The sequence below is a fragment of the Lycium ferocissimum genome, chromosome 4, assembly GCF_029784015.1.
Source record: "Lycium ferocissimum isolate CSIRO_LF1 chromosome 4, AGI_CSIRO_Lferr_CH_V1, whole genome shotgun sequence".
In the NCBI taxonomy this organism is placed as follows: domain Eukaryota; kingdom Viridiplantae; phylum Streptophyta; class Magnoliopsida; order Solanales; family Solanaceae; genus Lycium; species Lycium ferocissimum.
Genome location: NC_081345.1, coordinates 34,180,339 through 34,201,939, shown reverse-complemented (window position 1 = coordinate 34,201,939; position 21,601 = coordinate 34,180,339). Strand labels below are relative to the sequence as shown.

At 33.9% G+C, this 21,601-nt stretch overlaps 4 protein-coding genes and 1 non-coding gene across 5 annotated transcripts; 3 read left to right on the top strand and 2 right to left on the bottom strand.

The window, feature by feature from the left end:
• Positions 1-2,793: 2,793 nt before the first annotated feature.
• Positions 2,794-4,152, bottom strand: LOC132054626 (protein PAL OF QUIRKY-like). Its single transcript, XM_059446601.1, has 2 exons — positions 3,889-4,152; positions 2,794-3,356 (listed from the first exon to the last, which is right to left on the bottom strand). The coding sequence occupies exons 1-2, from the start codon at positions 4,043-4,045 to the stop codon at positions 2,950-2,952; spliced, it is 564 nt and encodes a 187-aa protein (XP_059302584.1). The 5' UTR covers positions 4,046-4,152; the 3' UTR covers positions 2,794-2,949.
• A 5,735-nt stretch (positions 4,153-9,887) lies between these two features.
• LOC132055066 (small nucleolar RNA U3) lies at positions 9,888-10,102 on the top strand. The gene has a single exon (XR_009414529.1). It is a non-coding gene; the product is annotated as a small nucleolar RNA U3 (small nucleolar RNA).
• Positions 10,103-10,925: 823 nt separating this feature from the next.
• Positions 10,926-12,977, top strand: LOC132054625 (U-box domain-containing protein 35-like). Its single transcript, XM_059446600.1, has 4 exons — positions 10,926-11,360; positions 12,241-12,359; positions 12,451-12,569; positions 12,652-12,977. The coding sequence occupies exons 1-4, from the start codon at positions 11,156-11,158 to the stop codon at positions 12,836-12,838; spliced, it is 630 nt and encodes a 209-aa protein (XP_059302583.1). The 5' UTR covers positions 10,926-11,155; the 3' UTR covers positions 12,839-12,977.
• A 549-nt stretch (positions 12,978-13,526) lies between these two features.
• LOC132053970 (protein AGENET DOMAIN (AGD)-CONTAINING P1-like) lies at positions 13,527-14,057 on the bottom strand. The gene has a single exon (XM_059446055.1). It carries the CDS (start codon positions 14,055-14,057, stop codon positions 13,527-13,529), a length of 531 nt encoding a protein of 176 aa, XP_059302038.1.
• Positions 14,058-15,093: 1,036 nt separating this feature from the next.
• Positions 15,094-15,757, top strand: LOC132052464 (large ribosomal subunit protein uL15x-like). Its single transcript, XM_059444016.1, has one exon. The coding sequence runs from the start codon at positions 15,151-15,153 to the stop codon at positions 15,598-15,600; it is 450 nt and encodes a 149-aa protein (XP_059299999.1). The 5' UTR covers positions 15,094-15,150; the 3' UTR covers positions 15,601-15,757.
• The last annotated feature ends 5,844 nt before the right edge of the window (positions 15,758-21,601 follow it).

The following is a 21,601-nucleotide window of genomic DNA, read 5'->3' as shown; positions in this document are numbered from 1 at the left end:
TCCCATAATAAGTGTCACCTTAGTAAAAAATATGCATATTAAGAAATCAATAATGCAATGTGAAGTTTACCAAATTACTCCTATATAATAAAAAATAATTTCTTTTACCTTTTGATTAGAGCATGCATAAGAAACAAGCCTTTTGACATTGAGAATCCAACAATACCAAGTTACTATGTGGCTTTTCCAATCATCATTTAGATGATACTTTATTGTCTAAGGGTAGAATTGAAAAAAACTAGTCAATTTATGTCTTGATTTCCTAAGGTGACACTTGTTATGAGACAAAAAAAATTGGCTAAGATGACACTTATTATGGGACGGAGGGAATAATAAATACAACAGAGACTTTAGTTTAATCCTTTTGCACTCGGTCATGGTTATTTTAATATGTATTTTTACCGTAATTTATTATATACAGGTTCGATTACATAATTTATTACTATAATAAAAAGCGAAAGAGGTCCTCACAGGGGTAAAGAAATGAATACCTATGTTGACAAAGCTTGCATAAAACTTTAGCCATGATCACCAATTACATTCACTATTAGAAGTACAAACAGAAAAAGAAATCGGAAAAGAGAGCAAATTTACAACTCTGCAGTACTTGTTCATACAACGCACAAAATGAAGGATTAATAACATACTCCATCCCATGCCCCTGCCAGCCAGCCAGGACCAAAAAGAGATAGCAACGGTTGAGAAGAGAAGAGCCTCATACAACTTTTGTCTGCCACGTCGCACATCGTAAAAATTTTCATTTTGAACCCAAACATGGTTGGCTATTTTTGTCGTTTTCTCCATGTGACATTTTTTTTCTGTACAAGTTGCGATAAAAAGAGTACATGTGATTAACAATATAATGCGATAGAAGTGAATCCGAGAATGATAGCAGTACCAGTGAAAGCAAAGAGCCCTCTCTCTTTAAACACAACATTAGCCGCATACATTGCCACCTCCGACGTAATCTTCTTGCCATCCTTTACTACACCTCGACGGCGTTGTCCGGCAAATGCTAGCAGTACGAGCACCGTAATCCACGTTATTACGGTGGTTCGTACTGCTAGAACAATTACTACTGTTCCCACAAGAAGAGCCGCAGCTGCACAGCCAACTAGAACAAGTGGGATAAATGAGGAAAGAATGATAGTTGCTGAGAAAGACATCAATAGGATCAAAACTAAGAAATGTTTGGTGGTTATTGTGACATTCATCTTTTGTTTTCCTTGAGATTGACAGAATGATTATTTGATGAAGAGATTATAATTAGGAAGTTTCGACTTTTTGGGAGGAAAAGGAGATTGATTTTGAAGAAGGAACAGTGAAGATGTGTGTCTGTTAAATTTAAATCATGAAGGAAGAGCTTTCCTTGGGAAAATCAAAACCAATTCATTGATAGGATTTGGTGTGGAAATAGGGAATTGTAAGGCATGTGGTCGCACATGGGATTGGCAAATTATTAGCACCAACTGCCAAGTCGGTAGTATCTGTTTTTTTTTTCGGGGACTAACGTTTGATATCCGCGTTGGGCTTTGATTAGTCATACTGCGTAAGGTCTAATTAAAGGGGAAGTGTTTTCTACGCAGACTTTTTTTATGCCCAGACTCAAACTCAAAACCTCTAAATAAGAATAGAGGAATTCTATCCATGCCACCACAACTTCTGTTAGTGATGTTTTCTATCTTCATTTTTACTTTTTAATGAAAGAGGCATAAGTTTGGATAACATTATCTGCGTTTTAATATGTACTTCGAAAGGAATTATGACAAATATAAGATAGAAACTAGTTTTCTTTATAAAACTTGTCCGTGTTAGATACTCTATGAAGTTAAGTCTAAAGTTGATTATAAAGTTGGGTAACATAGAGTACTATACTAGAGAAAATGGGATACATTTTGAACATAAGAAAATTAGTAGTACTAATAATTTAAACATACAGAACCCAAAAAAAGAAAGAAAAAAACAGAGCTTTGGAGCTAGCTCCATATGGCACGGAAGGGGAACCCTTACCCACTTGAATTGCGGTGAACCAAAATTCTTTTTGTCTTTTTGTTGGATTCATCCTCTATAGGTAATTTAAGTTCGCCAGGTTCATTGTATCACATACCAAACCGCCAGTCGACCAATTCAGTGGTAATATATTCTCTGCGGAATACTTAAAAAAAAATAGACATCGCTGCGTATTTGAAGTAATTTAAACGTTAAGTGGTCGTTTGATGCATGGCCAAAATTATTCCGAGATTATAATCCCGAAATTAATTTATCCCATATTTTGAGACTATTTTATACCATGAGACTATTTTATACCATCTAGGAGATGGTATAACATAGTAAGTGGAATAACAAGACATATTCCAATTTATTCTATGGGATGTATTTTATACTTTGTTTAGTATAAGGTATAAATTTATCCTAAAATAAATTGATACCTTTTACCAAATATGATATAAAAAATTAGTGCTGAAATATCCCATCTTATACCATACACCAAACGACCCCTAACTGTTTTCATTTTACATTCAAGGCCATGCTTTTAGTTATAAAAATTTCATAGCATATATAAGATTGATCCCAACTTATAAAAGGATTGCTTGTGATACTTAATTTTCAATCGAACTATGCCATATAAATCAAAACAAAGTAACACTCGATAAATTTGTCCCAATAAAGCCAACAACTCATGAACTCTCTCTGTTTCTTGACGTTTTGGTTTCTTTCCCATCCTGCACTTTGTTTCACAGTCTAATTAAGGCATTTTAAGAGAAAGTAACTGCGAATTCTAACATAAGAAAATTGAATCTGACTTTTGTTAATCCGTATAAATTTGATTTGATAAATATATTCCATTTCTAGCCTTTTGTGTGGAGGAGATTCGTTTCGCCTATGTACACAACTCTCCTGAAATACTTACAACTACTCTCTCTCACACACTTCTCTATTTTTGTTTTTCTATTGATAATAATGGTGAGGAACAACGTAATACAAAGGCCTAACACTTCCATTTCCACAGTAAGGATAGTAAAGCTCCTCGCCGACCGGATAACCCAAAGCAGGCGAGTACGATCTACGCGCCACCGCATGCGACGGAGGCGACTTCAAGGTCGACGCTGGAAAATCGAAGCAAGACATTGGCGAAGACGGAGGAGAGATCTTTTTGGGCAAATTGATTGGAGATAATATGGCTCTAATCTTCATCTCTTTATTCGTCAATGTTGAAACTCTATCGTACTCTTCGATCATGTTTGCCAAGTCCTCGTCACAGGTAATCGATACCAAAACATCTAATTCTTCAGTTGGTAGCTTACACCTTAAATCCATAGACGATCCGCATAATTCTCCAAACTTCACTATCAATTCTGCATCAGTCAGCTTTTAATCAGATTCTAGAAAAGGTAACAAATACTTTCTTCCTCCCAATTCTCACGTGAGGGTGCTTGCTTGACAGTTTAAAAATAAAATAAATTTTTTAAAATTGGTGATTCAAAATGAAAAATTTTAAGTTAAATTATTATTCTTTCATGTTTCCATTGATGCGATACGGTTAGATCTCGAGAGTCGGAAAATAAAATCAATATGTCCTTTAAACATTTTAAATTATTAATTATTACGATTTATAATATTTATTATATAATTTTTAAATATATAAATTATTTTTTCAAAATACTTAAAAGACCGTATGTCAGAGTTCAGTGTCAAAATAAAGAAATATAATTATCGAAATTTGAACTGTATCACGTAAATTTTAAAGTTTAAATTGTATCACATAAATTAAGACAGATGTGTCATTTTGTAAAAGCAAATAGTATCACTTAAATTGAGACACATGGAGTAGTATTTAAAACGAAGCAAAATTGAAGTGATAACAAGAAGATGAATGTCTAAACAGACCTGAGAAAGAAATAGATCGATCAATTGAGAGGACTCTAGTAAAGCCGCCGATGTAACGGAGCTTGCCGTCGGAGCGACGAGGAAGAATTTTACCGCCGTAACTGTAGAAAAATTTAACAATTTCTGTAGAGTGAACCAAATTCCGATTCCGACTCATTCTCCGAATTTATTATTAGTACGAAGAAAGGAAGTGAAAACGAAAATGACAAGGAAGAACGGAAAAGAAACTTCTAGAGAAATGGAGAATATTTTGAGCGCTTTTAAGAGGGGAAGAGCTTAGATATATATACAATGTGAGGGTGTTTTGGGAAGTTAATTGGTGGGTCCAGTTAAGCTGTGATGAGTGTCTGGAGTTGATGAGGTGTTAGGCTCAGCATATAACACTTGGTGGAACAAGAAAGGCCCTGCTCGTAATTGTTGAAATTACCAACATACTGTCACCGAGTTTCTTGGGATTTGGCCCTACTTGTTTGGGCCACGAGTCTACAACGAATTTCCAATACAAAATCTCACGACGTATTTTATTTGAATACTGTTATTTAATATGCCCTCAATTTTTCAATTTTTTTGCATGTTTACTTATTTCGAAGTGTCTTTTCACATTTTACATACTTTTTCTGTCACAATTCATATATACAGTCTCCTTATTAGAATGTATAAAATAGAATGATGTTTAACTTAAAACTACATGTAGACATCCAATTTTCGTGGGACTCTATAAGATGAGTCTAATAATTAACAGGGTTTTTTGGAGGCTATTCTATCATAAATCCTAGCTCACACCTATATATAGGGACACATATTTTCTTAAAAAGACACCTCAAATATCCCATAAACTCATGAGTATTAAAAAAGAGTTTAATATGTGGCTGCATATTTCTTGACAATCAAATATTTCAAGAAGAGATACATAATATCATTTCATGGAGATCAAATACATCCCAAGAAAGTCAACACCTATCCAAATCCAAATCATCCGTTCGAGAAATACGCTATGGAGAATATTTAGGAGAAAAGAATCAAGGGAATATACAGATTGTACTCACAATCTTGATAAATGAAATTATTCTTTTTATTTATTTTGTGATTGTAGTTTATTTTCCTTGTATCTTGAGAAAATTTATTGCAAATTTGAGACCACAAGTTTCAAAAATCTTCTTTTTTTGGAAAAAGCCCTGTGCTTAGTCAAACTATATCGTATAATTTGGGACGGATATTTTAGTTAAAATTAAAACATTAGGCAAAATAATTGACCTTCAATCCATATATGCATGACTTCAAGGAAAATGCTTGAATATCAAGTAAAAAGTAATTTTTGAACTTTAGTCTTGTTCACAAAATTAGATTGAAAATATTTATTTACATACTATAGACATGACTTAAATAGAGATCGCAAAATCGGCCATCTGTGCAGTTTATCTCAAAATCGACCACTTTCTTCTTTTTGCTTCTTTTCATCTGTTGATAATACATGGGAGAATAACTTAAATCAATTTTATTTTCATTAAAAGTGATGCAAACTTGCTTGATGGTGCTCGGCACAGGATGAATATTTTTTAAGCTAATCGCATAGCGAGGGATTAATTTAGACGTAGTAGTTTTAAAAGTCTCTTTTTTTCCTCTATAAGTCTAATCTATATATAAAAGTGTCTGTTTTTTACCTTCATTTATCTACATAATTTATTAAGTAATAAGATTAGCAAAAGCCTCATAAATTAAAATATCTCTTTACAATAGTTTAACCCACGTAGCAATAAAGCACAATTAGTCTTCTGCTTCAGCCCACGTTATAGTAATATTAATTGATACATTAAATTTGTTTGCACTAAAGTCCTGAAGCCGTTTTTCATCACAATTCATTTTTTTATTACTTAACTTTTCCTCTCCTGCATAATTACTTATTTATGTAAAGTTTTGAATAGGATAAACTTGGAAACGGTGAAATATGGAAGGTCCGCATTTATAATACCTTTAATTCTCATTAAAAAAAATTACTCTACCTTCTCTTTAAATTTACACACCCAACCAAATTCTTTAAGCTTGCCTATTGTTTCGTATCTCTTTTCATTTTCGATTTTCTAAAGTTGCTAGCAGAGTGGAAAGCATCGTGCCCTCTCTGAAGATATAATTACTAAGGCATAATTTTCAGTCTTTTCCTTCAATATATTCATAGACTTATCAGTTTGATTACTCATTATTGTAGTTATTTTATAGAACTGTCTTATTGTATATTTGCAATTGGATTTTCTATGATGTTGCTTATTGAGATTCTTTAGTCATTTAATATTGTAAAGTTTCTCCATCATAATAAAATGCGTCTGTTTCTCACATATTCTGTAAACATTTTCTAAAAGGGTTTTATAATATAGCATGACCATTCCATTTAATGCTTTAAAGTGTAGATTGAATAGTCAATTGAACTTCAAGGAGAGTGTTGATTTTTAAATTTACATACACACACCACCAGATTCTTTAAGCTATAGTATCGATCGCTTCGTCTTTTTTTTTCGTTTTCTTTTGCACATTTTAGTAATGTTGTTTGGAACCTGCATTTTTCATTTTATACACATTGTCATGCTTCTTTTTTTCTAAAGGTTCCAACATCTACTCAAATTCTACCTCCACTTTCCTGTATTTTAATATTCATATTATTAGCGACAAAAGCAGGAGATTGCATTGAAAGTCTGATTCGACTTGATTTTGGCTATTTGGATGAGGAGAGACAAAAGCATGTGTGTAGATTGACAGTTTGGTACTTTGGTTTGGTTATTTGAATGAGGAGAAAGTTGATTGCTTAACTCATGAATTAAGTTAATCATTTGAGGACAAATTCTAATGAGCTTTTTTCTCATTAATTGGGTGCTGAATTTTGGTATTTTACATAGAAACTGAATTTAATTAAGCAAGATTTTCTGTATATAAGGATTTTCTAAGACCATGTGTCAACTAACAGGTGACAATGTAAATAATAATTCCTTGAATGTTCAAAGTATTAATAAAATATTTTAGAGCATTGTATTATGACTTTAGAAAGAAAAAAATTGTCTTTTGTAATTGTTCCATGTGATATCAGATAATTTCCTTCATTTCATGTGTGTTTGAAGCTTATATTTCTTTAGTTCAAAATAAAGCCTTATTTGAACTTTGTTTTTCTCCGGATAGCGTTGACCTGTTTTCTTAGACAAAATACAATCGTTAGTGCATATATAAGAGGTTCGAAATTTAGATATTTAAATGCACTTACAAGTTAAAATTTCACCAACTGTAGAAATTTATCTAATTGCAGGTAATATGTTGATTTAACTCAATGTTTAAAAATTTAAGATTTGCAAAATACAGGTGAAGTTAAAATTATAAACTTTATCTGTTGCAAGAAAAATAAAAAAAATAGCTTTTAGTGTTTGCAGAACACACTTGTTGTTATTTTTTATATTTGAGTACCATTAAGAGATTGAATCATAAAATCAATCAGGTTTTTATAACCGCCCGAAGCGCGAATAAATTCATTAGTTATGTATAACACTAACAAACAAGGCAACAACCATTTATCAACGCCAAAGAATATAGAAATATAGTAATTAACATTGCTTTCCACCAATTATGCTTTAACAAAGTAAGAATTATTTTTATTTTTTTGTGGAAAAGTGTCACAAGTTCAGCTCGTCGGTGTATGTCTTTAAATGCTTTCAGTTTTGATATACGATCTGTTTTAGTTAGAACTTAAAAGGCACGAATCAACAATTAAAATGCACGTATTGGCTTTATTTTGCAAAAGATAAATCAAATACATAACCTCTTGCTTATTTTGTTTTCCTCTTTTATTTTTGTTGTTGGTGTTTCAAGAATCCCTATTCAACAGGCCAAGCGAAAGGAAGCTTCAAAAATAGTACTAGTGATTAGTAGGTCCATAATTTATAGATTCTTTCTTTCACTTAATCATCAGTCACTTCCCAACTCTTGAAAGAAACCATAATGTAGGATACTGAATGTGGCAAATGCTCTAGTTATTCTTAGTATACAAAGTTGTTTTATTTTTAATTTTAGTGTCAGTCCATTAATCATATTATTTGCATTGCAATGGCGTGACCAAGTCCTTTTGACTAAATTGGAAACCGTTTGATGGGACCAAATTGCCAATATCTTTCAATTAGACTGTTCAATTTTGCTTGTTGAAGAGGTACTTCATAAATTAGACCTTTTCCATGAAGGTGGGAATAGATTGAATATTTGACCAGACCAATAAAGTCATCATTTGAAATGGTTCTATGATTCAAAATTAATGTGGCGCAATTGTTCAATACAACCTGTTGTAAAATTAAACTTACTTGTCTTATTCTTTTGGATTACTAATCCAAGTTGCTATGATTAGTTACTAACAATCATCTTCCAAGTGATACGATAGTGTTAAATTTTTTATACGATCATATATAAAAATGCTTGTTAATTAGGTGTTGCATCTATGGGAATACTAATAGAGTAAATTTAAAGACAGATGCAGTCGTACTAAAAAATGTGAACTCATTTAACTTGTACAGTAATATGACTAATTGTATTTACCATCGGACTTTGGGAAGTACAAATGATATAAGGCCATAGTATCAACTCTAATAAATTCTGGGAATGGCCCATGGTGGTCAGTGGTCACGACAACGAGCAAATGAACTAAAGGATATTGTCAACAGGGCATGGCCAACTGCAAAATTTCTGGCTTCAAATTCAGAGACTCAGAACTTACACAACCATACTATGCACGTAACACTTACATTGAGTTCATGCACATTTAAAATCAGATAAGAAAGATCGATGAAATTCATGCACATATCTGAGTAGCCTGAAGTAAAGCATACCTTATAAGCATGGGACAGAGATGGGATCGATGATATTTGGCTTTCCTAGTGGCTTTCTTATTATTCGAAATTGAAATGTTTATCTCTTTGTCCCCTTCCTTGCTTTATATAGATCACATTCACATAAACTAATAGGCATGCACAAGACAATCTATAGTAAAACGAGAGAGAGGTCGCACCAGACAGAGACTTGTAAGGGAATATATGGAGTATAAATGTATAATAATACAAAAAAGTGACCTCCACTAGAAATAGTGTTTTATATAACTAAATTATAAGTGGCAGATGATGGATAATAATGGTGAGTGACAAAATGCTCAATACCTTATACTTCTAATATATTGTACTACTAAATTTTATCAGGGATGGCAAAGGTACAGGTTGGGTGAAGTGTGACTAATTTTAACTCATGAAATTAATTACTCTCTATTACGGTGTAGGTAACAAGAACGGATTTAAGAGTATATACTTACAGTGTCATGAATTTTTACACCTTCGACGTGATTACATTATTGTAGAAGATTAATTACTATTTATTTTAGGTAACAATCAATGTTATTCAATAGAGTTATCCGCAATTACTTTTTAAAAATGATTTGATTAATTGTGAAAATACTTATTTACATTTTCAGTTGATAGAGCTTAAACATCAACTACATATAGTCATGTAATAAACTACTAAAGTAAGGCAAAATAGTCTGAGTTTGGGGAGTCGAAATTTCTGTGAGAATGATGGGTTCTATACGAGTAGTTGCCCAATATTTTATCGATTTCATGTGAGATTACTGTTTCGTGAAATTTTATCGATTAGGGAGTTAATAGGCGATGATTTTTTTTTAATATGATGGAGCTTTTCCTATTGGGAATTGGGATACTTTCCAAAAAATTAATTATCTTCATCTTGCAAGAAATTATACATTATTTTTTCTATAAAGAATAAAAAACCCCAGAAAAGCAAGCTCCATTTATTAATCGATTTCTCAGTTGAATGGGAGTAAATCTTAGCACAAATCTTATTTGCTTTTATTGCACTTCTGTCTTGAAGACTGCTTAGTAGTCAGCTAAGTTGCGCAACGGGCAAACATATCCCCACATCGGAACTACAACACATAAGTTTCAGCTTTATAAGGCTCCATCTCTCAACGAATGTGCACGACCTTACTTGAACAGGATCTGTTCTATAGGCTCGTACCACTATATCCGTGAGTTCTAAGGAGACAGGAAACCAAGTCTGGTTGATGAGGCAAAGCCATGTGACCAGAGCGTGATTAACAGCCTTCCACGGCTCCTGGAGGTGTGGTGCAGCAGATGATCGTTCTCAGACCTATTCACAGGCTTGAGATGGTCCCATGGCTGTCTGACAGATTCCCTCTTTTTTTGTTTTCTTAAATTGAGACAGGGTAAGGCAGTGTACGATAGACCCTCGTGGTTCGGCCCTTCCTCAGATCCGCGTATAGCGGGAGCTTAGTGCATTGAGCTGTTTTTTTTTGTTTTTTTTTATTTTATACATAGCTTAAATTGAGAATCTGGCCTTGCTCCAAATTGAATCTTATGTCCATTAACCTGTTTGTTTATGTTGAATGCCTTTCATGGATTCCTTTTCTTAGCCTCTTTAAATCTCCAATTGCTAGTCACTAATGTGTTGGATACTATCAGAATATGGTAGATTATTGATGAGGCAGTTTTCAATTCAAAGGACAATTCGTTAGGCCAGAGTATAAGATGGTTGATGATGCTACTGAGTATCAGAAAAAGAGCTGGCCTTTCATCGCAATTTCTCCGGTCCATATGCTGCAAAACTCGAAAACGTCTTGACAAAATGAAAGGTTTGCACTTTACTGACCTCAAGTAGCACTTCATTAAAGGGCCTATTAGATAAAATCCTGTGTGGCAAACACTTTCTGTTCTACATGATTAACAATAATATTTGGAAAGGCAGATCATAAGAAAATAAAAGAGAAAGCAACAATTTGAAATTGACTTGCACTATCAGAACATTATAATATGGTCCAAGAAAAGTTTCCCACTTGAAAAAAGGTTTATTTCCAATTTCAAGTCAGTCCCAGAGGAGAATACAAGGGCAGTTTGCTAATAAGGAGGAAAAAAAAAGTTTATTTTACAAAAAGGCACAGTTGATATACATTTGGAATGTGACATGTCCAAGAACCCTATAGATATTGACAAAAAAAAATTATAAAACTTTTCCATTTTGTTGGTGTCATTGATAGCAACGACCATTATTCTTTTCTTCATTATCTGCTAAATTCTTTAAGCATTTACTCTTGTTTCCTTCTTCTACAATTTCCCCATTTTGGACTATAACTATTAGGAAGTGAAGAAAGTTGAAAACTGAGACGAGGGGTCAGAACTGAGAACAACTAGCATCATTATTACTGGCTATATTCAACATTTAGAAAGAGATGTCTGTGGAAATCGAAGAGATCGGAGAGGATAGCAAGAGTACTACAATAAACAGCATAGATGCAGATATTAAAGATGTTTATGTAGCTGTTGGCAAAAATGACTTGCATGTTCTTCAATGGGCACTTGATCATGCTATTTCCCCCCGTTTTCGCATCTGCCTCGTGCACATTTTTCCTCTCATTAACTACATCCCTACACCAGGTAACTAATACTCTTGGCAAGGACTTCGATTTGCTATCTGTTTTGCCACTTTTTGTTCTTTTCAGTTTTTGATTCATCTAGCTTTACCTATGTCACAAACAAGCCGGTATATTTAAGACATCACATCAGGGAATGTCGATTTATTCATAAAATCAGGGAATTTAAGAACATGAAAAGTATGTTGAATATATTGGTTCAATTCTCTTGTTTCTGCAGCTGCCTCTGAAATATGCAGATCAACCCATGGATACTAAATTCTTATTTCTCAAAGTTACTACTAATAAATAGTATGCTCTATTCTCTCAAGATAAGTTAAAACACAACATGGTGCTTCTGAACTTTGTAGCAGCTAAAGAAAAAAACTCAAATTTCCTTGACAAGAATCCTAGAAGTCTTTAATCAGTTAAAAGGTAGTTCAGAGGTGAATAATTTCCCTGTAGATTGCCCCAAGTGCATTTTTTGAATACTTTCTAGGAACAAATAGAGGGAAGCCTTAGATCATCGGTAAAGTTGGATCAAACATATAAATTATGGGTTCAAGCTGTAGAATCAGCCACTGACAAGTGCGGTTAGGTGCTTATATTACACCCCCTTGGGGTGCTGCCCTTCCACGGACCCTACATGAATGTGGGATCCGTGCACCGGGCCGCCCTTTTTCTTTATGAACAAGGGGGAATTTGATAGGAAAAAAAAAAATGAAACGGATACTTGCATCAGGATAGACTGCTTACACTACACCCCCTTGGGATGCGACGCTTCCCTCAATTCTGTGTGAACGAGGGACACTTTGTGTCCCGAGCTACCCCTTTTTTCTAGGAACTATAGGAAATGAAACGTCTTGCTAAAGAACGTTGCTAAGTTTTTAAATTCTGTATGATAGTTGGGAAGTTATCAAGAAGCCAATTGAGCCAAGAGCAAGTGCAAGTCTACATCAATGAAGAGAATAACAGGAGGAAGAATCTCTTGGAGAAATACATTCGCCTATGCAACGATGCCAAAGTAGGTGCAAGTCTGTATCCATCGGAAACTTCACATCCAAAATACAAAAAACTTTGTAAGATGACGTTTCTTGATTTATTTTGACGGCTAGGTACCTGTTGATACTATGCTTGTGGAGAGCAATTCACCAGCCAAAGCATTACTTGACCTTATTCCTATTGTCCATATTACCAGCCTTGTCATTGGAATTAGACCATCGCGTTCCACAAGGTAACCATTGTTAAATAAATTACGCAACATGAAATTTATCAAGGTTCAAGATTGCTATACTGCAAGTGTTTATCCATTTCAGGCGAGCGAGGAAGGGACGAGATATAGGAGAGTATGTTAAAAAGAATGCACCAGAATTCTGTGAGGTTAAAGTTGTTGGCCAAGTGCAGAAGCCAAAAGAGAGTTTTAATCGAGCGCAGCCTGAGATTGGAAGAAATTCTGAAAGGAATTTCCTTGAATGCATATGCTTTTCTGGCAAGTTCTACTGATATGTTGGAAGCAAGAATGTGATAATTTTTTAACATGAATAAACTTGTCCCATCTGTTAGAAAATTGTGCTATATATGCTACTGACTTTGGTATAACTTTCACAAAACTGATATTTCAATGTCAGATGCTACATGTGTTTGATCTGCACTTTAAATGTATTTTCCCTTTCTTGAAAGCATCTCAACAATTGTCCTTAAAAAAAGTGTAGCCCGGTCTGACAAAGCATTCCGCGTTAGCAGGTCTGGAGATGCACAAAGCTTCTCAAGAATTGTCTTATTTTCAATAAAAATGGAACATTTTATGTACCATCCGTCATCAATTTACATTTTACTTCTTATGGCTCCAATTGGATATCTACATTTTCTTGACTCTACAAGAATGTCGATCCCTATTAGGAAAGAAAAACAATACATCTTATACATCACAATACTAGTTATCATAAAATTCGAGATTAAGGACTGTTCGAAAACGTATAATACAACGATTAAAGGCTAAAACAGTAGCGAATTAAGTATTTTATTCAACTATTTCCTCAATAGATGCTTGACACAGCATATCAAAATCTTTATCAGCATACTTAGCAATTTTTCGACTAAACTTGATTTTTTTTTAAATATGACATAAGGAGAATGACTAAGTGACATTCATATTACACTACAGCAAATCAAAAATTTCTTGAACCCAAAATCAGTACAAGTCAAAAATCTTTCCTTGCCTCGGAAGAAATATCCACTTGCCATTAGACCATTCTTGATGAAATCTCAACACATCAGGAGGATATGCAATTTCATCCCCAGTTGTAGGAAAATACACGTCGTACTTTTGTCCAATTTTCCCCGTGATAAGCCCGAACCACCAACCATCGTTGTCAAACACATCAATCATATTGTACAGACGGACGTTATTTTTTAGCATTATTTCATGTGGATCAGGTGGCAAAGGGCGGACCTCAGAGACAGTAACAATTTCCTCTAGTGGCGCGGATTGATCATTGGTCAATAAAGTTTTGTACTTGACTTTGTAATGATAAGCGCCAATGGAAGAAACAATAGTTGCTGTGTAGTAAGAACCTATGAAGCCATATTCTTGACTTGCCACTTCAACTTCATCACCCTTTTGGAATGTTTTTGTTGTTTGTTGTTTCTTGAATGCTATTGATTTTATTGCCTTTGACATCATATCAATTCTTGATTGGTGCTGTTCCTCTAAATGAGCCATTGCAAACTTTATTGGAGATTGATTCAATTGAATGAGAAAAGTGAGGAACATTGAGGCTTTTGCTAGTGAATTTATAGGAACAGAATTTGGTTTCCTTAAGTGACTGGGAATGGGATTATGGTAATTGTTCTCGTGTTTTCTTTTGGTTTCCTTAAATGTCTGAGAATTGGATTTTCCAATTTTTATTTTCCTGAAAGGCCTAATTAACTTACGTAAATTATTAGGGACTTGAACTAGCGAGGCAAGAAAAATCTCATATCTTACTTTTAAAACGAGACCACGTGTCATGACATGAGATGGACCATAGTCCAAATTAAATACCTTAGTAATGTTTTGCTTGTCTAAATTCAAATTAGCTTTTCTTTTGCAAAAATGTAAAACATTTAAAAAAAAAAATAGAAAAACTAACGAGAGAGTATTTTAGTTTATTCTTTTACAGATGGATTTTGTGTTTTATTTCATATGGACAACGCGTTGTAATTACTAATAATACTTCTGCAATTATGAACTCTTTAAAACTTCATTTATTCCAACGCTAGTCATTCTTTTGGAGCTAACATAACCAACCCTTTTAACATGCCTCGAGATGAAGCGAATGAAACTAATTCTTAAATTTTTGTTTTTGATCATATAATTACCGTCAAAATAAGAGAAAAAAAGTGTCCTTAAAACCATTGAATTACTAGATATTTTATCCTCCTACAAAAACCGACACAATATTATTGAGTCATTCGGCCTGAATAATACAGAGAAAACACATAGAAACCTCCCTGAACTGTGATCTCATTTTCAAAAAGGCAACTTTCTTGCATCAAGTCCCCATTCGTTACTCTGAACTAATTCGAAGTGGAATTAATATTCGTAGAACTTACTTTTTAAAAAAGAATTAAAATCGTTGAAAAAAGAAAAAGAGAAACAATGTGTCATGTCCCTGATAAAGGCCCAAGCCCATATCTAACTGCTAACAGATCTGTCAAAACCCTAGGCCCAACCCACCAATCTCCCATCTATAAATTTTTACAAACCCTAACCACACCATCCCTTCACTACCATTCTTCCCTTTTCCCCTTCCCCCATTTTCGCCACCCCAAAAATGACAACGAGATTCAAGAAAAACCGTAAGAAACGTGGCCACGTCAGTGCCGGACATGGTCGTATTGGCAAACACAGAAAACATCCAGGTGGACGTGGTAACGCTGGTGGTATGCATCATCATCGTATCCTTTTCGACAAATACCATCCTGGTTATTTCGGTAAAGTTGGTATGCGTTATTTCCACAAACTTCGTAACAAATTTTATTGCCCAACTGTTAACATTGACAAACTATGGTCACTACTTCCACAAGAAGTGAAAGACAAGGTGCAAGCTAATAAAGGTGGTGCTGCTCCTTTGATTGATGTTACACAGTTTGGGTATTTTAAGGTTTTGGGTAAAGGTGTTTTGCCTACAGGACAACCTGTTGTTGTGAAAGCTAAGTTGGTGAGTAAGAATGCTGAGAAGAAGATTAAAGAAGCTGGTGGTGCTGTTGTTCTTACTGCTTAGGTGTTTTTTTTTGTTGAAGTTAATGTTTTTGATTAGTTTAATGGAGATTTGAACTTGGGATTATTATTACTTGTTTGATGAAGTACTTTTGATATGTTGAAGGTTAATGAGATCTTGCCCGTCAAAGCACCTATTGATAGAAATTGGTACTATATTATTTTGCTTGTCCTTTGAATGCATTTGGTACTGCTAGGTTTATAATCTGTTTCATGCTATTTGTGAATGATAATTATGCTTAGTTTGTGTTAATGATATTGCTCTTGCTAGTGTTTACGTGTTCTGTTGTTTAAGTTCAATAGATATGAGGTAGCTCTATCCTGAATTGGTTGTCTTTTTCGCCTAGGTTCATTTTTATTAGTTGAACTATAAGACTAATACTATGAGAATGTGTTTTCTTTTGTCAAATTGATGTTTCCAACTTTGTAAGAATTTTTTTGGTATTGTTTTATTAACATGGTGTCTAAGTGGTGTTAATTCAGAGGGATGGGGCTTTAAGTAGTTCAAGATGTAGGAAATGTGATTTTAGTGTTCAGGTGCCTGGTGATATGTGCGTAACAGCTCAAACACGAAACTAGAATTGGATACCTCATTTCTTGCTCTGCTCATTTGTTGCAACGTGTAGAGTTGGTTTGCAGTGTTGGGATTTTCCTAAGAGAATGTGTTCAATGTATAGGGAGTTACAACTTATTGTGGGAAGAATCAAATAGATGGAGTAATGCTGGGTTGAGAATGTGTCCTAGCCATAGCTGTAGTGGCTCTGTACGTGAAATTTTAAGGTTTTTTGGATTGCAAGGAAGCGACTGACCATGCTTTGGATTGGTAGGAAGAGACTGACCATGTAGACTAGAGGAAGTAGCGGAGAGTAAGACATGTTTTTTTTTGATTGGTCTTGGGACTCTTGCGGATTAAGTTGAAGCTTCAGGTGTTCATGATCTGATGAGAGTGGCTATTGCTTTTCCTTTTCTTCTTTTTGAGAATCAAATTTAAGCTATGAGTTAAACTTGCTTTGTTTCTCATTATATTCCCCAAAGTTTTTTTTCTCCAATCTATTCTTGAAGATCAAGTTGGTCTTCCGTTTATCAGTAAAGAAAGTTAAGGTGTTTTAGATTCTCCTGTTGCATTCACCCTAGATTTTAGTTTGTACTCAGTTTAACTACATGTCCACTAAAAGGTGCATAGAACTAAATATGGATGAGGTTGTGCATCTCATTTTACATTTTCGCCTAATGTATCAATGGGAGGATATAGTTATGGTGTTCACTTGTTAGGCTAGTATTCTGTATCACATGGTATTGTTTGTATCTCTTGGTTCTCTTGAAATAGCGGTCGATTGGTTTTTATCTTTGCATGTTAGGAGGTGACTTCGTACTAGAATATGAGTCTATTGTACGTAGCTGAGTCTCAGTTTTCTCAAAGTATCTCAACTGTAACTTTCCCAATCCAATTTTATTGAGAGCTCTGCTATTTTACTTGCGCTTGTTTAAAAGTTTTTACTTCTTTATTTGACTGACTTTTTGTTCTTCTTAGTTTAAGCCAACACTTGAATATTTTTTTTGTTTGTGCCAAAATATTTAATCAAGAGAGAATATATATTTATATAACATCATGAAGATATAATTTTCTCCGAGGGTAATGAAATCTGCTCGCACAGAGCATCAGATTGGGCTTTTTTATTCTTCATATGGCCATAATGACCTTGCTCCTATCCCTTCAAAAGCACTGGTCTTTAATTTTTGTACCTCAAATTTGAAATTTTTAGTTTTTGTCCTTTGCCTAAAAACTCATGGGTTGGTTCGAATCCCGCTCAAACAAAAATAAAAATTTGCAAGGTAGAGGTTTAGATTCGCTAGCCAGAGTTTGTATCGGGCATAGTTTCCCTTATACTTGAAGGGTAGAGTTTCCCTTATAGTTGAAGGGCAGAGTTTGAAGGCAAATTATGCTTGATGGCTTGTAAAATTATACTTGAGGCAGAACTTTGGCTTGCAAAATTTTGCCTGCAGGGAGAGTTTGCAGACAAATTATGTCTAAAGCTTAACTTTGGCTTGCAAAACTATGTCTGAGGCCTAACTTTGGCTTGTAAAACTCTGCCTGCAATTATGCCTAATGGCTTGTAAAATTATGCCCGAGGTTTAACTTTGGCTTGCAAAACTATGTCTGAGGTCTAACTTTGGCTTGCAAAACTCTGCCATTTCAAAATTCTTTTTGAGGTCTAATTTTTGCCTGAATAGGCCTAACTTTGCTACTACACTCTGCCTTACGATTTTTATTTTTATTTTTACTAAGTCGGAATTTGAACCCCAAACCTCGTGGTATTAGGCGAAGGGTAAAAATTAAAGATCACTAATTTGTTCGGCAAAAATGAAAGAACACCCCAAAATAAAGGCATTTCTGTGAATTGCGTGGAAAAAGAAATGGAAATTTATCTCTGCATTAGGGCAATTTGCAGGATTGTCCTTCGCTGGGGTGGTCTTTAATTTTTGTCCCTCAAAATGGTGGTCTTTAACCTTTGTCCTTCGGGGAGAATTTAAGGCAAAATTTGGGCCTTACAGGCAGAATTTGCACATGGTTAGATTTTGCAAATTTCTGCCTTGTGTGGCTAGATTTGCAAAGTTTTGCCTTAAGGCAGAATTTGCATGGACATAATTCTGCCTTGCGAAATTTCATTTTGCGATTTTTTTTAATTTTACTGAGCTGGGGTTTGAACCCACAACCTCGGGGGTATTAAGCGAAGGTACAAAACTTACAGACAAATTTGAAGGCCAAAAATTAAAGACCACCTCAAATGAAGGCCAATCCGCGCAAAAAAAAGTCTGCATTGCAACTTAGCCCAATAAGTTGCATGAAAAAGCCCAACTTATAACTTATAGTTATTGGCACCTTGTAACCAATATTCATATTTTAATTTTATATTTTGTATATTTTATAGCCAGACTAGAATGTCAATTTTCTAGGCTTTAGTTCAAATTTGTGCCGATATTAGTTGGGGTTGTATAATATAGGTATCAATATCCCAAAATAAGTTTCTCAATAAAGCAATAACTCATGTTTTCAATTGAAAAAGCTCCAGTTCTGTATCATTTTCTGGCCAAATTTAACGTTTTCTACTTGTAATATTTGTCACATGCGGTAGAATCCAGAAACCCAAAATACAAACAGTGATAAAGTGAGTCTGATATGTTTTCTTTCTTATGAATTCGAAACAAGAATCTAAATTGTTTTGTGTAAGCATGTCAAGGTTTCTTCCTTACAAATTGACAGGGGCAATTCCCTTCTTTTGGGGTGGTCTTTAAATTTTGCCCTTCGACTAAAATTCATAGGTTCCAGGTTCGAACCCACATGTAGTCAAAATTTTAAAAAAATTTCGTAAGACAGAGTTTAAATTTCGCTATCTCGACACCATACACTTGTGAAGGAATTCAAAGTTATGGGACCGCATACTTATACCAAATCGCCCATAAGGCATAAGTATCTGGGTCCGACATAACTTTGATAATTAAACCGCAAGTTTTTATGCGATCGACATAAAAGTTTGCCCATTAAAAGTATACCCCCATAAGCGCATAAATTTGTGAGTGAATTACCAAAGTTATCTGGGACCGTATACTTATGCCTTGTATGAACTTAGCATAAGTATCGGTCGGCATAACTTTGATAATTCCTTCACAAGTTTATCTTGGTCAGGCATAAAAGTTTGCCCCCCAAGATAAACTTGTGAAGGAATTGTCAAAGTTATGCCGGACTTGGCATACTTATGCCAAGTTTGCCCATAAGGCATGAGTATGCCGGATCCGGCATAAAATTTGTAATTCCTTAACAAGAGTATGCCGGGTCCGATATACACGCGACCCAAATCTTGCCTTGCAATTTTTTTTTTAATTTATGCTTGAGCGGGGGTTCGAATTCAGAACCTCATGATTTCTGTGTGAAAGCTCAAAGTTGCAATGCGAAAGGCAAAAATTAAAGACCAGCAGTATGAGAGGCATAATTTAAAGACCACAAATATGAGGGACAAAATTTAAAAGCCCCAAAAGAAGGGCAATCCGCGCAAAAAAATGAATTTGACAGTCTGTTGGACTCCGTTTTACCGTTTATGTAATCTAATACTAAAAATGTGCTGGCTCCTGCTGTATTTCATCTTTATCCAGTGTTTGGAGCTCTTTTGCCACTTCTCTAATCAAATTCGTTTGCTTTTACATTCCAAAAACCAAAATTAAAGAACAGAAAACAAGGTGAAAAATAGCTGTTTTGTTCTTTTAAGCCACTAAGGTGGCTTGTATTTTATTAAACGTAAAAAAAAAATAGCAAACAAAAGCCGAGGCATGACAATCGGCCTTACTTCAGTAAATTTGAAAATAGGTATGTACAGTTAATTCGCACGAATTAAAATATGTTAAGAAACTGTGGAAGTGTATGGGAAGACCGCGACAAAAGAAGAGGAAAGGTGTTTAAAGATTTAAGGACTATTAAATATTACTAGCTTTAGCGTACGTGCGTTGCACGTGTCAATAAATTAAAAAAAATTATACGAAAAGAATAAATATGTAAAATAGAAATGAACGTTAATATTGAAGCAACGTTCATTTAAATGACAAAACCATTGTATTACAATTATGTTGTTAATTAGGAATACAATCGGAATACCTTCAGGATGTTATTTGCCAATTTGCTATACATAAACTACAAAAGAAACTTTACTATAATTATCATGGACGTAAAATAGTGAAATAAGCATAACTGCACTCTTGAATAAGATCAAAATAAGAGGCTAAATTGGTAATGTAAAAGTCGACAATGACAAAACCAGAGTGAGTTTTCAATTTTTTAACCAAATTGAAAAAATCTAATTCCAATCATTCGTTTGAGTTTAATTATCTTCTCCTATTTGCTATTTGATTATATCGAAATGTATCTAGACCCTTAATTTTTTCTTGGACACGTCTATAGTGAGTTGAAAAGCTTGGATGGAAAATTAGTTTAAAGAAAGGATTTATATATTGAAATAAGGAAAGATTTAAAAAGCAAAATTTTAGTTAATTCTAAAATACTAAATATTAGGAGTTCTTACATCTTCCAAATAAGGAAAGATTTAATAGTTATAACTATATTAGTTGTTAGTAAATTATTTTCTTAATATTTAGGACTTTAAAATAAGTAAAAAATTTATAATTTTTTTCTTATGTGAATTAATAATAATTACAAGGTATTAAGATATCAATCCTGGAATTTAAAACCTACGTACAAAATAATTTTACGTCCTATAATAATTACTTTATCCATGTTCCTCTTACTTCGTCTTTCCTTGTTCAGAAGATGTTCTAGCTTTCAAAGAATTCGTATTTTGGTTCCCTTTGTGAGTATAGTATTTAAGTTCACTATCTTAAAACAAACAAATAAGGAAAAGTAACATGAAAAAGTCCTAAATAGTAGGCTTGAGCAAAAGTAACATCGGAGGAATTACAATTATGTTAGGATTCATCCTTTTAACAATTTATTTAACATAAAAATTTAATTAATTTTGGGGTCCTAAATTTTAGGTACATAATTCAAATAAGGAAAGATTTAATGACAATATCTTGAATTTTCAAATTTTAAAATATTAGGAAAAATATTAAATGACTATTTTGTCTATTGTAGAGTATTTAAATGAAGGGCCAAAAGTTCAATCAACATTCTAAGACCCTTCGTGCTAGTTTCTGCATACGCAGGTTGCGCGTGTCCCCTATCTCAATGAGTAAAAACATTTTAAAAAAATCACATAAATATTACTCCCTCAGTCCCAATTTATACGATGTTGTTTGACTCGACATGGAGTTTAAGAAATAAAGGAAGACTTTTGAATCTTGTGGTCTAAAAAGAGCCAAAGATATTTGTGTGATTATAGATCATCTCGTTAAACATAAAAGATAAAGTTTAAAGTTAAATTGTTGCCAAATAAGGAAATGTGTCATTCTTTTTGGAACTGATTAAAAAGTAAAGTATGTCATAAATTGGGATAGAGGGA